The sequence below is a fragment of the Coregonus lavaretus genome, assembly GCF_964263955.1.
Source record: "Coregonus lavaretus genome assembly, chromosome: 7".
Classification (NCBI taxonomy): domain Eukaryota; kingdom Metazoa; phylum Chordata; class Actinopteri; order Salmoniformes; family Salmonidae; genus Coregonus; species Coregonus lavaretus.
The window spans coordinates 33,137,515-33,154,824 of NC_139994.1; the positions used below are offsets into that span (position 1 = coordinate 33,137,515).

The 17,310-nt window shown below is 42.1% G+C and overlaps 1 protein-coding gene across 1 annotated transcript; it reads left to right on the top strand.

Annotated features, from left to right (window-relative positions):
* Window positions 1-267: 267 nt before the first annotated feature.
* Window positions 268-14,223, top strand: LOC311132649 (palmitoyltransferase ZDHHC3-like). The gene is made up of 7 exons (XM_084165912.1): window positions 268-581; window positions 7,038-7,372; window positions 7,792-7,916; window positions 8,820-8,916; window positions 9,234-9,315; window positions 9,725-9,855; window positions 11,798-14,223. Exons 2-7 carry the CDS (start codon window positions 7,067-7,069, stop codon window positions 11,954-11,956), a joined length of 900 nt encoding a protein of 299 aa, XP_084022038.1. The 5' UTR covers window positions 268-581; window positions 7,038-7,066; the 3' UTR covers window positions 11,957-14,223.
* Window positions 14,224-17,310: the final 3,087 nt, after the last annotated feature.

Genomic DNA, 17,310 nt, shown 5'->3' on the forward strand with positions numbered 1-17,310 from the left:
AAGATGAAACGACTCATATCGCCATCTGTCGGCCTTTAAACTATTAGCTACACTGATATCCTAGGTCGGTTTTTAGGGAATTGGTAGGGAAATATGTTCCTAGATCTGCATGCAGAGGCAACAAAGATACTGATAACTATAGGGCAACCTCAGGTGTTTGGAACGCCAACCCTTGAGCGCACATAAATCTTGCGCATGGAAGGCAGGGCACTTCCTGGTTTTTCCTCAATTTGTTCCTTGCTTGTCAAAGAGCTTTCTAGATTAAGTATAGAGGGAAAAGGGCACGCACCCAACCAGTAGGTCTGCACGTATTGTCATTTCCATATGAATAACCGGAAACATCGAAACCAAGTGGTTTTGTAGTTTAACGATGTACTCAACACGTCAAGCGTGAATCGTGAGACACATCAAGGGGTGTACTGCTAACTAACCCCACGCTAGCAAGCATAACTAATTATCTAACGTGATCTAGCTAATTATCTACAATCATCTACGACTAGCTGTTGTGAATGGTGTAACGTTACCTAGCTAACGTTAGCGTGCCAGACATTAAAAAAGAGGACTCTTCGACCAGGAAAGGGGTGAGTTCAAATCATCATGGTTGTTTCTAACGTTACATATCTAGTTAACCAAATTAGCTAACTAGCTAAACCAATCCACCAAATCTGTGAAACCATGCTAATCCTTGGAGCTACCTAGCTAACTATACACATAAATGCACTAGCGTAGACTACACAGTGCCCTCCCCCATCCCGTGGCTGTCTCCCACATACACTAGAGTATAGTAGCCTGGTGCCTGCCTACTACCTAGCTAGCTAGCATTAAATTCTAAATCTGACAGAATCTAGATTATTTTCATTAGTATAGCTAGCTAATGAACCATGTTACTTTGCTATTCTAGCTCAATAACAATGATTGTGACTTGACATAGGTCAATTTACAAATGTTATTCCATTTTGGTCATTTTACTATTACAGTCAGTGGAATTTCTTGTTAGGAAATCTCAAAACGAATAGATAGGGTTGCAGTACCATCAATACCAGATCAATATTGCCATCTGCCGGCCTTTGGGCTAGGGTTGCATCTCTTAAACTGCAGAAAAGTAGCTATTGATGATCTTTAGGATTTCTAGTGAGCCAGGGTACTTTTCTGCTGTGGGAATTCCATACTGAATCCTTTATACAAGGTTCTTGATACAACCATTTGCTGTTTATGCTTAATCAAAATACAACATTTTAACAATTAAACTGACTAAGGACAAGACTGATCATTGTGATCAACATAGCAAAAGCTTACCACATTAAATCTAGACTATTAGATAAGACCATAGGCATTCCAGCTGAGGTTATAAACGTAAATTACATCAGCCTTGTTAATTAACTGCTATTTCATCCTATTGAGCCACATCTCTCCTCCACTCCCATCTTTCACTCCCATTCTCCTGTGCTCTCTTCCTCTGGGTCTGCCATTCCTCAGTCTTATTAATGACTGTTGGAGGCATCCAAGCAGCAGGGAGTCCTGCAATCTCATAAATAATGTATTAAACTGATGCCCCATTCAGCGGTATAGCGCTCATACAGTATAGTGCTCACACCCCAGTCTTTTGTAATGTTTCATTGATCCATTGAAGTCGTTAGTGTCATATCTATTAGACGTTATATGTCATAATGTTTATTAATACTGGAGTCTCAGTTGAATTGTGAGACTTAGGCTAAATGTGTGACTGTTGTCAACTATTGCTGTCTTGAGAACGGCAGAATAGAATGGCAATTTTGTAAAAATAGTTTCTGCTGTAAGACAAAGACTATACTAAAGTCAATCAGTTCATTCAGGATAACAGCAGCATGTCATTCAGTGAAGGAGGAGTTTATACACTCCCTTCTAGTCAACCACAAAAGAGCATTGATTTAGCAGATAATAGCTAATCGACGCTTGCCTCGCATTGTTTTTCTTGACAGTGCTTTTGCTTATGTGTACAAATGCCATAGTAGCTATAGTGAATTCATTATGTAGCATTGACCTTGGTAACAGATTGTGTCACTGGAGTTAAGCAGCAGCAGCAAGAGATGTTTATAGGACAACGTTTCTATGAGGTCCCTGACTTATTTGGTTTCGATGAAACAGTAGTTATGATGTAGTACAAGAGATACTGTTAGCTTTGTTCACTCTATGGGAGTGACACCCCCAGTCATCTCTCAACATTGATTCACCTACGGGTCATTCCACCTCAAAAAGCACAATAAATAGGATTTCGACACCCACCATCTCTGATTGTTCTGAAATAGTTTTTGTTGTTAGAAACGGGTAAGATTAGCATTCCTGCAACATTATTTTGTTGTAATATAATTTGATCTCTGAGAAATTAAGCTAATTGATTGCACCCAGATTGGCCATTTTTTAATTTATAGGATTAATATAATATTCAATAAGTATAGTACCTAACAGCAGATTTGGACCAAACTTTTTTAGAACAATGAGTTAGACATGAGGAACCCCCACACCCCACGCCAATCCCACCACAACAACAAGTATATAGTATCAGTTTTCTATGTCTGACAAGTAGCATGGAGCTGCGGCTCTGAGAGGTGTTTCTTCATCCTATGTAATGTATCCTCAGTGAATTTGGTGATGTGTTTTTTCTCCTGTTCAGGGAGATTAGTCATTGAAGTTGTTAGGTTTATGTCCCATCCTACATCCTGATATTCCCATGTTCTGACCACTAGATGGTGCTGGTTCTGCTGTTAGGTGTTTTTTTGTTTTTTAAGAACCCCCCCATTACAAAATGACATATAGGTTCCTTACCCTGTAAGCAGTTTATGGACATGGTATGACAGCAACCCATTTTTTTTGTTTTTATTACCTGTCCACTGTTTCAAATGCTAACTTTTTAGCATTTGTGGCAAAGATCCAATGCATGTCAATTAGGGTTGGGCGATATTACGATATAATCGGATATCAATTATGTTTGACAGACATCGTCAATGGCAACAACATCTTGATGTGACAGACGATAGTTTTTATATATTTATATTTTTTACAGAAGATAGTTTAACCTATTTGAACCTGACTGACACTGCTTGAGTTGGGCAGCGCATAACAGTGCAGCTCACAGCCGGGCGACACGACAAATGACCTACCTCTTCCTGTTTGGCGTAGCCTTTTTCAATAAATATGTAGGTAGACTTACCCTACTATTAACATAATGCAAGAGTAGGCCTACAATGTAGATGGAGCGGAGAGTGCTAAAAGCAGCGCAAAATGTCAGATAACATTTCTCTCGCTCACCGCTCCAATGTCGGATGATCATGGTCCTTTTGCAGCGGACAATCTGTTTTCTGGCTTGTTTTAAAAGCTTAATTTCCCTTGTTGCCCCAATCCACATTTTATTTGAACGTGACTTGTTTGTCTAAGCATATCTTTCATGATCAACTTTCAATGAATCTAGGAGGCCAGTAACAGAGTTCTATCTCAGAAAGTTATGTTTGTCAATAGCCTTAATAAAAACATGATATGGTAATAATGAGAGAGAGAACCAACAATTGCAAGATAGAATAATTGAATGGGAAGTTTAAACAAACCTTATACGTTTCTGACATCCACCTGACCAAAGCTTTAGGAAAAACACATTGTGATCTGCCAGAAAATCATTGCAAACCGAACAGACAATAATATAGGCCTACACTAGGCTACTGTCAATAAAATGTACAGTACACAGATATTTATATTACTGTAGAAGTGTTTTCATATCCTTGAATTGCGCAATAGGGATTATATAAACTCCCACATCAGCGCTTTCGATAAGAAGGAACAAAAAATAAATGTTGCCAATAAAAAGAAGAACCCACATTTGGAAAGGCTACAAATTACAAAATAAATAAAGTAAACAGAATAAGTACGAAATTAACGAAATAAATAACAGTGCAAATAAGTTTAAGGCACACGAGAATATTCTAGCCTGGGCTACATTTATTTAGAATAAGACGCATCTGTGAATACAGGCTTTGAAAATTAAACAAATAAAAAGTGCATAGAAGAACCATTCGGACTATTTTTCTTTTCATTATATATTAACCTACCTAAAGGTTTCTGGCCAGGAACACAAGCATGTTCACCTTTTCTGTCTTTAATAGACTGCGGAGTGGGGTAACGGTATTGCCTGCTGTAGGCATATTGAAAACACGTTCAGACAGAACGCGTTTTGCACGGATGCAGATGTATTTGAGGGCGACGTTGGCCCAGAGCGGAAAGCGACCCTCATTCCCTCTCCACTAATGCCAGTGGGTCACTATGCTCCGATTACATGTTAGAGTAGGTAGGATGTGAGTTCTGCGCTGGCCCGCTGTTGCGCACTGAGTGTGACTGTTTGCTTAGCTCTCGCAAGAAGACTGACCACTGATATCTTCTACCGTGAACATGTGCACTCGATCTTAGTTGAAATTATCCAACATCACCATCATTGAAAGGGTCTCGTATCACACTGTAGGTCTACAACGTTTGGTTCCAAATCACCATTCAAAGTTATCGGTACCAAATATCACCATATGATTGGTTTATATTTATTTATTTATTTATTTATTTGCACACAAGAAAATACAATATTGGTAAGATGATTTCCACATTGTAGTCTAAGAGCGTTGTGCCAGTAACCGAAAGGTCGCTGGTTCTAATCCCCGTGCCGACTAGGTGAAAAATCTGTCGATGTGCCCTTGAGCAAGGCACTTAACCCTAATTGCTCCTGTAAATCGCTCTGGATAAGAGCGTCTGCTAAATTACTAAAATGTAAATGAAAAATGTAATGATTAGAGTATAATCTGTGGTTTGTGCACAACACAGGCTGCGTTATAGGTCGTTTACTGCGTTGCTAGGCAACACAATGCCTCGCTCCCCCTGCCACAGATTTCTTTGGGGGATGATACAATAAAATATATATATTTTTAACTCGTTCTATCTGTGATACAATCGTATATCAACGATGTTTGGACAGGTCGATGGGACGATGTGTCATTCCAGACATCGCCCAACCCTAATGTCAATGGTACCTCATTGTTGGTGGTGGGATTGGCGTGGGGGGTCTGTGGGTGGCTTTTGACAATTTCTTTGGATTCCTCTTGTCTTACTCATTGTTAGAAAAAGTTTGGTCCAAATCGGAGGTCTGGTACTATATTTATTGAATATTATATGAACCCTATAAATTAAAATGGCCAATTTGGGTGCAATCAATTATCTTAATTTCTCAGAGATTAAATTATATTTCAACAAAATAATGTTGCAGGAATGATAATCTTATCTGTTTCTAACTACAGAAATGATTTCAGAACAATCTGAGATGGTGAGTGCCATGGCTTGCTGAAATGACATAGAAGGGCCCCTACACGTTATTAGCATTCCACTTCCTCTGCCTAAAGCAAGTTTTACCTGAAATGCCTCAAACTGAATAATCCATGTTATGGACGACAGCAAAGGCCTTTTAATTGTTGCCTGTTTGACAAAACAAATTATATGCATCAGGATTTTATAATTAACTAGGCTAACACAACCATTCCACAGCTGTGCTTATCAAATCCATAGAGGGATCCTTGCATTCTGACTATTAGCTACGCACAACTTGCGGGATGGGAGTGTTGTAGTGGTGTGTGTGAGAGGGAGAGAGTGACACACTGACCCGGTGAATTAGCTAGATGCTGTTAGTCTGGCCTGGATGTGTTAGCATAGCACTATCAGCAGCAGATCGTAATGCCTGGGCTGAGTGGGGAAAGTGATAGCCATGGCCAGGCTGAACTTCTCACCCACTAACCAGCAGGAGGGCACTAAGCCTGTTGTGTGTAGGCAGACTGTCCAGAGTCTGGGGCTAGGCACTAACCAGGCTACTGTAGTGTATGTGGGAGACAGCCAGGGGATGAGGGGGTGCACTGTGTAGTCTAGTGCATTTGTGTGTAGTAATGTGTTTATCACAGGTTGATTGTCTACACACTGGCCTATATCAGTGCTGCTGTTAGGGATGTTCGAATAGTGGGCTTTTACAAACATTATATAAAAAAGGTTTTGGCAGGAATATGTCAGATGCATCAGGGTTCCCCGTAAGACGATTTGGCTAAAGCTCAATTAAGCTAGTATGGCTAATCATAAAAGTGAGATTACACAGAAAATACCAGTGAATTGGCCACATGGATGGATGAAATTCTGACCTCTTATAGGCCAGATTTCAGAGGGGGGAGTTTTTCCTAGCCACTGTGCTTCTACATCTGCATTGCTTGCACTTTGGGGTTCTAGGCTGGTATCTGTATAAGCACTTTGTGACAACTGCTGATGTAAAAAGAGCTTTATAGAATACATTTGTTTGATAAATACATTTCAAAAAGGCAGTGTGTTTATTTTAGGAATACTCAGCTGTTTTGAACTTGTAATGTTCTTTCTTAGTATTTTTGGACATATAGGCTATTTTTATTACCCTGACATTCTGGTTCTACTGAATGTGGGCCAAAACTGACCGCAGAGACATTTTGACCAGGATAATTGAATTTAAAGACTTTAGAATACACTGTTGCTTTACTTGCTTTAGAATACTTAAACAGACTAACAGGAACTTCATAAACTCTCACCCACTGTCTCTTCTCTCACTCCCTTTGTCCGTTATTGTCTGTTTGCACAGACGATTGATTTGTATGGCAAAGTTGATACGTCACCACAGTTCAGATAAGTTTAGATTAAAAGACAACACATAAACTAGGTGTCTAGCCTTTTCAGTAAAACATTTGTTTCAGTCTACAACACCACGTTCCAACAAATAACAGAAAAGAGACCACATTCCAACAATACTGTCTGTACAGACAATGAAACATTGACACCTCACTTCCTTCTCAATTATGTATACACCTGTAGTTTCTCACAAGGCTTCCTCCATATATTTACACTACAACAACAGCTCATTACAACAACACAGAAAATGCAATGCAACATTGGCACATCAGACATCACTTAATTGACACACCTGTATCTGTAGCCTATCCCTAACCGTCCAAACCCTTCTCTCCCAGCAGCATGCGGCGAGAGCTGCGGCCGTTCTAGAATGAAGAAGAGCCCGGCGCACCGTTGCAGGGACATTGAGAGGCAAGCCGGCTACCTGCAGCCTGAGCACTGCGCCCCTCCCCCAACCTGCCCTCGCTCCGACGCCATGTGGTTCATCCGCGACTGCTGCGGCATCGTATGCGGCGTCATCACCTGGTGCCTGGTGTTCTATGCCGAGTTCGTGGTGCTCTTCGTCGTGCTGCTGCCCGCCAAGAACCTGCTCTATAGTCTATTCAACGGTGCACTGTTCAGTGTCCTCGCCTTCCTCGCCCTGGCCTCACACGCCCGGGCCATGTGCACAGACCCGGTTAGTCTGGCTGTCTCTGTCTGTATACTGTCTGTCTGTGACAGTGATTCTGTAGCTTTGTTCCAATTATCTCTCCTTCCCCCAAAAGTGTTCACTTGTTCACTTCCCTTCACTGATTTGAAAGGAAATGACTGTAATTAAAAAATATGGTGGACATTCCCACTAGCCCATGCCTCCACCTATCCAATGCTTTTAGATTTGTGGGCAGTAGTGAGCGAGTGCACACTTCAGGAGATATTATTGAGACGCACCCAGTGAGTCGGTGAGTGGACTCTCAGGCGAAACTGTCAAATGCAGAGCTTTCAGCCTTCACTAGAAAAACAGCTTGTAGAGAACTCCTTCAAAACTTTGTGTATTGTTTTCAGACAGGTTTCAGATATTAATTAATGCCCCTGTCCTAACCCGTGCCTCTCTCCCAGGGTGCGGTGCCTAAAGGGAACGCGACCAAGGAGTTTATCGAGAGCCTGCAGCTAAAGCCCGGTCAGGTGGTCTACAAATGTCCCAAGTGCTGCAGTATCAAGCCCGACAGAGCTCACCACTGCAGGTACAGTACAGGTACTGCTGCAGTCTAGTCTAGAGAGCTCTGTCCCATTACACTTGTTTGCTTCAAATGTTCTTTCCTGCCAATGTTGTTTAGCCTCAGCCCTGCTGCATTACTTATACCTACTGGTACTTACTAGATGGCTAAGAAGGAGTTCCCTGGAATTTGAAGCGCTTTGAACCTAGTTTCAAGGGACGGAAATGGCTAAAAACAAAGGGGATTAGTTGAAGTAGGAATTAGGAAAAAGTAGATAACAACACTTGGTATTTATATTTGATCAAAATAATGTCAATTGATGTGACATACAGGATGGTGTCATAATATTTATACTATAACACTTCACACATCTTCAGAGAATGTCATGGTATCAGAGCACCTCTATTTAAGCATATTGCAGCCTTTGCAGCTCCATAGGGCAGATGATTGATGATGATGTGTCAGGGCCTAGTTGAGTTGTCAGTCTGCTACCCTCTCCCTCAGATAATATACCTCCTCTGTGACTCCCCTGTGTGATGGAGAGTACAGTCCAGCTCAGCAGGTTATTCCCATCTCTCACCTCCATCAATGTCAACATGGTGTTTGTCCCAAATTGAACCCTGTTCCCTATATAGTACACCTCTTTTGGCCAGGGCCCTTAGGGCTCTGGTCAACAGTAGAGCACTATATAGGGAATAGAGTGCCATTTGGAACGTAGACAGTGTGTACCGTGCAGCTAGAGGTGGCTCTCCGCTGCGTTGGTGTGTGTGTTTGAATTCACTGATAGTTAACTATGCATTATGGCTGGTCTTCATACACCCAGAAGGAGCAGCTTGTGTAGGTCACGGTTTGGCCCATATTTCCAGGCCTCTTCTGTATGTGGCTATACGCTGCTTTCATGTCATCTACTCGTGTGCGTGCTCCTCGCAGTGTGTGTAAACGCTGTATCAAGAAGATGGACCACCATTGCCCATGGGTAAACAACTGCGTAGGAGAGAAGAACCAGAAATTCTTTGTCCTTTTCACAGTGAGTGTTTAGCCTCGAGCGACTCAGACATGCTTCTATTACTCAAACGTACATTCACTACAAGCCATCATTCACTCACTCACATGAGATGTTGCTACTGTCTCAGCATTCATACCTTACAGTTAACGCTGACTAATTCAACTATCCATCTCCTGCAACAAACCTGTAAACTCTCGCCCACATTCACCAATACATCACATTATTCAAAATCTTGACAAAATAAGAGTTGTATTTTAAAAATAAGAGTACTGCACGGTTAACTAATGTAATGTTACTACGATGTTACCTGATGAGGTGTATTCTTTGTCTCCCTTCAGATGTACATTGCACTGATATCCCTCCATGCCCTGGTCATGGTTGCCTTTCATTTTATCTTCTGCTTTGAGTCAGACTGGACAAGTGAGTACCATGCTGTTCCTGCTATGTATTAGCATGCTATGCCAAATCCACCATACTGTTTTTAACTTTGCGTGGTAAGTCGGCAACAGAGAAACACATTTAATGGATTTGGTGTTGTGGTTTCCATTTGTAACTATTTATTTCCACTTCTTCAAGTGTCATGTTGTCTTCCTCTCCAGTAGCCTGATTGTTCTCCTTTCACATACTTTGATTGGCTCTCTTTGTTAGAGCATGACTTAATTGGTCAATTTACCTGATACATACAATATTTCAACTGGTGCCTAAGATAATACTTATCTGATGAGACGGAATCTAGCACACCTGTACTCAGCTTCCAGACAATCAATGCTCTCCAGTTTAAACCTCTTTCTCTCCCTTCTCTACTCCTCCCTCCCTCTGCCCTCCCAAGAGTGCAGTACATTCTCTCCTCCAGCCACCGTCATCCTCCTCATCCTCCTCTGCTTTGAGGCACTCCTCTTCCTCATTTTCACCTTGGTGATGTTTGGGACCCAGGTCCATTCCATCTGTAACGATGAGACGGTAAGAGAACTGAACACGCCACCAGCATCCCTTTGCTCCCATTCACTCCCTCACTCAATGCTCCTCTTTACCTTCTTAACTATCGCTGTTTAGCAGGGTTGGGGTCAATTTCAATTCAGGAAGTAAACTGGAATTAGAATTTCAGTTTACTTCCTGAATTTAAATGGAATTGACCCCAACCCTGCTGCTTAGTGCTTAGATTAATATTGCCAGTAGCTTTATTCAGGGTCTTAGTAGAACTGTCCCCAAGATATATACAGTAAGTAGCCAGGATTACAGTACCTTGCAAAAGTATTTATCTCCCTTGGCGTTTTTCCTATTTTGTTGTATTACAACCTGTAATTGAAATTGATTTTTATTTGGATTTCATGTAATGGACATACACAAAATAGTCCAAATTGGTGAAGTTTCAAAAAATTCTAAAAAATAAATAACAGAAAAGTGGTGCGTGCATATGTATTCACCCCCTTTGCTATGAAGCCCCTAAATAAGATCTGGTGCAACCAATTACCTTCAGAAGTCACATCATTAATTAAATAAAGTCCACCTGTGTGCAATCTAAGTGTCACATGATCTCAGTGTATATATACACCTGTTCTGAAAGGCCCCAGAGTCTGCAACACCACTAAGCAAGGGGCACCACCAAGCAAGCGGCACCATAAAGACCAAGGAGCTCTCCAAACAGGTCAGGGACAAAGTTGTGGAGAAGAACAGATCAGGGTTGGGTTATAAAAAATTATCCGAAACTTTGAACATCGCACGGAGCACCATTAAATCCATTATTAAAAAATTGAAAGAATATGGCACCACAACAAACCTGCCAAGAGAGCGCCGCCCACCAAAACTCACGGACCAGGCAAGGAGGGCATTAATCAGAGAGGCAACAAAGAGACCAAAGATAACCCTGAAGGAGCTGCAAAGCTCCACAGCGGAGATTGGAGTATCTGTCCATAGTACCACTTTAAGCCGTACACTCCACAGAGCTGGGCTTTACGGAAGAGTGGCCAGAAAAAAGCCATTGCTTAAAGAAAAAAATAAGCAAACACGTTTGGTGTTCGCTAAAAGCCATGTGGGAGACTCCCCAAACATATGGAAGAAGGTCCTCTGGTCAGATGAGACTAAAATTTAGCTTTTTGGTCATCAAGGAAAACGTTATGTCTGGCGCAAACCCAACACCTCTCATCACCCCGAGAACACCATCCCCACAGTGAAGGATGGTGGTGGCAGCATCATGCTGTGAGGATGTTTTTCATCGGCAGGGACTGGGAAACTGGTCAGAATTGAAGGAATGATGGATGGCGCTAAATACAGGGAAATTCTTGAGGGAAACCTATTTCAGTCTTCCAGAGATTTAAGACTGGGACGGAGGTTCACCTTCCAGCAAGACAATGACCCTAAGCATACTGCTAAAGCAACACTTGAGTGGTTTAAGGGGAAACACTTAAATGTCTTGGAATGGCCTAGTCAAAGCCCAGACCTCAATCCAATTGAGAATCTGTGGTACAACTTAAAGATTGCTGTACACCAGCGGAACACAACCAACTTGAAGGAGCTGGAGTAGTTTTGCCTTGAAGAATGGGCAAAAATCCCAGTGGCTAGATGTGCCAAGTTTATAGAGACATATCCCAAGAGACTTGCAGCTGTAATTGCTGCAAAAGGTGGCTCTACAAAGTATTGGTGAATACTTATGCACGCTCAAGTTTTTTAGTCTTATGTCTTGTTTGTTTCACAAGAAAAAATATTTTGCATCTTCAAAGTATAAGGCATGTTGTGTAAATCAAAAGATACAAATCCCCCCAAAATCCATTTTAATTCCAGGATGTAAGGCAACAAAATAGGAAAAATGCCAAGGGGGGTGAATACTTTCACAAGCCACTGTATGTTGAGACATATCATTATTGCCCCTGCTGATGTTTTGCCTGTTGTTGGATCTTATCTACAGGGCATAGAGCAGTTGAAAAAGGAGGAGAGAAGATGGGCTAAAAGGACAAAGTGGATGAACATGAGGGTGGTATTTGGCCATCCGTTCTCTATAGCCTGGCTAAGTCCCTTTGCAACACCTGACCACGGGAAGGCAGACTATTACCAGTACGTTGTCTGAGGTGGGAAGCCATGCTCCAGCACCCATGCTACCAGCCTCTTTCAGGGTGCGGACTGATGATGCGTACAGGCGATAGTCTTCCCGCCGCCTGACTTCACTGAGCATGAACTCTTCTGACACTTCTCCTTTTCTGTTTTTGGTAATTTTTCTTCTTTGTGAAAACATCTTTATCTGCTTGTTTTTAATGCTTGTCACATCTTTTAGTTTTTTTCTTTGCCAGGTGCTGATTTGGATATCTGCATGAAATATAAGCTATGTTCCCTTCTGTTCACAATCACTGCCAAGCCCTACAAAACCATCAACTGTAAAATGCCTCTCTGCTTTTCTTTCTCATGTTTACCATTGAAGAAAGCACTTACTGATGTAACCTGGCCAGAGCCTGTATCTGAGCTGGCTAAAAACTGGGCTTTGCCTTTGGGATAGAAATGGAAATGATCATAAACCCAAAGTATTTCCTGTATTTGGTCATTTCCTGTTTGAGGACTAGGCCTAAACAAAGCAAACGCATGAGCTGAATTCATATTGTTTTCGTCCACTGAAAAGCCAATCAGTTCCGATAGGCAGATTTTGTCTTCCAATGTTGCAGTACCTCTGCCTATCTATAATGTAGCCTAAATGATGTAAGCTATAGCTTTGGTGCCAGTGCCACACTGTTGGAGTACTAACGGCCCACAAGGCATTACGTTTGTGGTTTAGAACAGCCAAATCATTTGCTGCAAGCTGCAGATTCTTTGCCTTATAGGACAGTACATCATGGACAACGGCAGTTGGGATTTTTGTAACTCTGTAACCTTAAGTTTAAGTTGAATAGGGTATTTGCTTCCTCTCACTGGCTGTCAGTCATGTCTATGTGCAGGACGGGTCCCCTCCAAAAGTCATGACAGGATGAAGACAGGGCTTTCTCCTATAGATCTCCATTTTTATGGAACAGTCTGCCTACCCATGTGAGAGACGCAGACTCGGTCTCAACCTTTAAGTCTTTACTGAAGACTTATCTCTTCAGTAGGTCATATGATTGAGTGTAGTCTGGCCCAGGAGTGTGAAGGTGAACGGAAAGGCTGGAGCAACGAACAGCCCTTGCTGTCTCTGCCAGGCCGGTTCCCCTCTCCACTGGGGTTCTCTGCCTCTAACCCTGTTGCAGGGGCTGAGTCACTGGCCTGCTGGTGCTCTTTCATGCCGTCCCTGGGAGGGGTACGTCAATTGAGTGGGTTGAGTTACTGACGTGATCTTCCTGTCTGGGTTGGCGACCCCCCCCCCCCTTGGTTTGTGCTGTGGTGGAGACCTCTGTGGGCTATACTCGGCCTTGTCTCAGGATTGTAAGTTGGTGGTTGGGGATATCCCTCTAGTGGTGCGGGGGCTGTGCTTTGGCGGAGTGGGTGGGGTTATATCCTTCCTGTTTGGCCCTGTCCGGGGGTTTCTTCGGATGGGGCCACAGTGTCTCCGGACCGCTCCTGTCTCAGCCTCCAGTATTTATGCTGCAGTAGTTTATGTGTCGGGGGGCTGGGGTTAGTTGGTTATACCTGGAGTACTTCTCCTGTCTTATCCAGTGTCCTGTGTGAATTTAAGTATGCTCTCTCTAATTCTCTCGTTCTCTCTTTCTCTCTGAGAACCTGAGCCCTAGGACCATACGTCAGGACTACCGGGCATGATGACACCCTGCTGCCCCCAGTCCGCCTGGCCTTGCTGCTATTCCAGTTTCAACTGTTCTGCCTGCGGCTACGAAACCCCTACCTGTCCCAGACCTGCTGTTTTCAACTCTAAATGATCGGCTATGAAAAGCCAACTGAGAGACCTGAGCCCTAGGACCATACGTCGGGACTACCGGCCGTGGTGACTCCTTGCTATCCCCAGTCCGCCTGGCCTTGCTGCTATTCCAGTTTAAACTGTTCTGCCTGCGGTTATGGAACCCCTACCTGTCCCAGACCTGCTGTTTTAAACTCTAATGATCGGCTATGAAAAGCCAACTGAGATTTATTCCTGATTATTATTTGACCATGCTTGTCACTTATGAACATTTTTGAACATCTTGGCATGGTTCTGTTATAATCTCCACCCGGCACAGCCAGAAGAGGACTGGCCACCCCTCATAGCCTGGTTCCTCTCTAGGTTTCTTCCTAGGTTTTGCCTTTCTAGGGAGTTTTTCCTAGCCACCGTGCTTCTACACCTGCATTACTAGCTGTTTGGGGTTTTAGGCTGGGTTTCTGTACAGCACTTCGAGATATTAGCTGATGTAAGAAGGGCTATATAAAATAAAATTGATTGAAATTGATTGAAGATGAGATTGGGAACAACAATGGATTGAAAGTCCAACTGTGGAACTGGCTGGTGGCAGTGGTGGATGGTTCTGTTGTTCCACTGTGTGGCATGATGTCTTACTGGCTGGTGTATGTGACAACTGTTTCTATAGAAAAATTAACATAATGCCCTCTGAGATTTTCAATTGGTCACCCAATAACTAGAAAACTGGTCAATCAAATGTACAGTACCAGTCATAAGTTTGGACACAACTACTCATTCCAGGATTTTTCTTTATTTTTACTATTTTCTACATTGTAGAATAATAGTGAAGACATCAAAACTATGAAATAACACATATGGAATCATGTAGTAACCAAAAAAGTGTTAAACAAATCAAAATATATTTTCTATTTTGAGATTCTTCAAATAGCCACCCTTTGCCTTTATGACAGCTTTGCACACTATTGGCATTCTCTCAACCCGCTTAATGAGGTAGTCACCTGGAATGCATTTCAATTAACAGGTGTGCCTTCTTAAAAGTTAATTTGTGGAATTTCTTTCCTTCCTAATGCGTTTGAGCCAATCAGTTGTGTTGTGACAAGGTGGGGGGTATACAGAAGATAGCCCAATTTGGTATTATGGCAAGAACAGCTCAAATAAGCAAAGAAAAACGACAGTCCATCATCACTTTAAGAAGTTCAGTCAATACTTTTTAAATTTTCTTCAAGTGCAGTTGCAAAAACCATCAAGCGCTATGATGAAACTGGCTCTCATGAGGACTACCACAGGAATGGAAGACTCAGAGTTACCTCTGCTGCAGAGGATAAGTTCATTAGAGTTACCAGCCTCAGAAATTGCAGCCCAAATAAATGCTTCACAGAGTTCAAGTAACAGACACATCTCAACATCAACTGTTCAGAGGGGACTGTGTGAATCAGGCCTTCATGGTCGAATTGCTGCAAAGAAACCACCACTAAAGGACACCAATAATAAGAAGAGACCTGCTTGGGCCAAGAAACAAGAGCAATGGACATTAGACCGGTGGTGACACTGTCTGTGATTTATTTAGAATTCAAGGCACACTTAACCAGCATGGCTACCACAGCATTATACAGCAATACGCCATCCCATCTGGTTTGGGCTTAGTGGGACTATCATTTGTTTTTCAACAGGACAATGATCCAACACACCTCCAGGCTGTGTAAGGACGATTTTACCAAGAAGGAGAGTGATGGAGAGCTGCATCAGATGGCCTGGCCTCCACAATCCCCTGACCTCAAACCAATTGAGATGGTTTGGGATGAGTCAGACCGCAGAGTGAAGGAAAAGAAGCCAACAAGTGCTCAGCATATGTGGGAACTCCTTCAAGACTGTTGGAAAAGCATTCCAGGTGAAGCTGGTTGAGAGAATGCCAAGAGTGTGCAAAGCTGTCATCAAGGCAAAGGGTGGCTATTTGAAGAATCTCAATTTGTTTAACACTTTTTTTGTTTACTACATGATTCGACTGGTAGTGTACATATTTTCTACTTTTTTACAGAAGCATGCACCTAAGGGTAATTCCCTGTGTTCACTAAATGGAATTTGTAAATATCATGTCAAAAAACCAGGCTATCGGCTTGACATTGTGTTTATGAATCTGGCACAGCTAAACTTTGTGGAGCAAACACTGGTGATGAAATTTAGGCCAGTGGAACATGTGCATTGAAGCCTGAAAGACCATACTGCCTGGAAGTAGACTTTTTTTAAAGTCACCATTGTGGACAATGCTAGCTAGTTCAAACTTAGACACAGACCGGTCTCCTAGATACATAGCAGTCTAAGAGACAGTGTAGATTGCTTCAGGGCAATTAGGCATCGATTGCAAACAATCAAGCCTCATTCAAAGCAGATACTTCAGTGAAAATGCCTTTTTGTCTGTGAGAAAATGATAACACAATCAATTGTGTATTCACAAGCCTTACTGTAGACAGAATATGGGCTGTTGGTAATGAACAGAACGACTATGGCTTGCATCCCAAATGGCGCTCTGTTCCCTATATAGTGCACTACTTTTGACCAGGCCCACGGGCTGTAGTCAAAAGTAGTGTACTGTGTAGGGAATAGAGTGCCATTTGAGAGACAGCCTAATTCATGTAGAATATTTTTGCTGCCATATTCTCTGGTTTCCGACCCATGCTGTATGAACACAATGGTTATGTATTCATCAAACTAAATAGTTTGCTCATTAAATTGAGAATGCAGAGTGCATTGGCAAGGCATGGATGCCATTTGAAGTGTGTATGGACCACATTTATAGATTTGTATGCTATATTATAAAGAATCAAATAAAATTGAATGAGTGTCATGCTGCTTTTAGTGACTTGTATCGTGACAGTCACCTTTTCTAAGCAGTTGATTTTTTTAATGAATGGGTGACTAAAGTTTAAGACGCTTCAATCAAATCTACTACTGTCTCTTTTCTTTTTTTTTGCGGGACACTCTAAACTACCTACATCTCAATACTGCCATCTCCTGCTTGAACTGATGGACCCTTATTATCTCTATGTAGTGACTATCACATATCTCATCAAATACTATGACTAAAGTTGACTATCTTATCAGACTGAATGCTTTCCAACAAGACAGATTCTTAATTTTTTATTTAAAAGGTGATTCCTTTTGCAGCTCATTCCAGTTTACCTTTTAACTAATTTATCAGCTGATCATGTACAATATCAAAATGCCTCACAGGCATGTATTAATTATTTGTAGATCTGTGTACTGGAGTGTGAAGTTCCTGAATCTGAGTCACTTTGAGGAGAGACATCAGAAGTAATGGGTTATGAGGTTCCTTTAGAAAGAGGCTGGCTTAAAGCTCATGTCACCCCAGCCCCTTTCATTACATTAAAGGTAGACTCCGCTATATGACATAGATGCACAAAGTAAACAGCATAGTGGGTCGATTTCTGCAACTAAGATCGTTGAAGAGAGAGGCTAAACTCCATACTGTTGCGAACCCATGCACAGATACTGTGTTTGACTGTGTGAGAGCGAAGTCTGGCATCTCACTCATCGCAATATCTGTGGTGCTGCTGGTGGCAACGTCATTCTGCTCAGTCTACCTGTTTAATTACTAT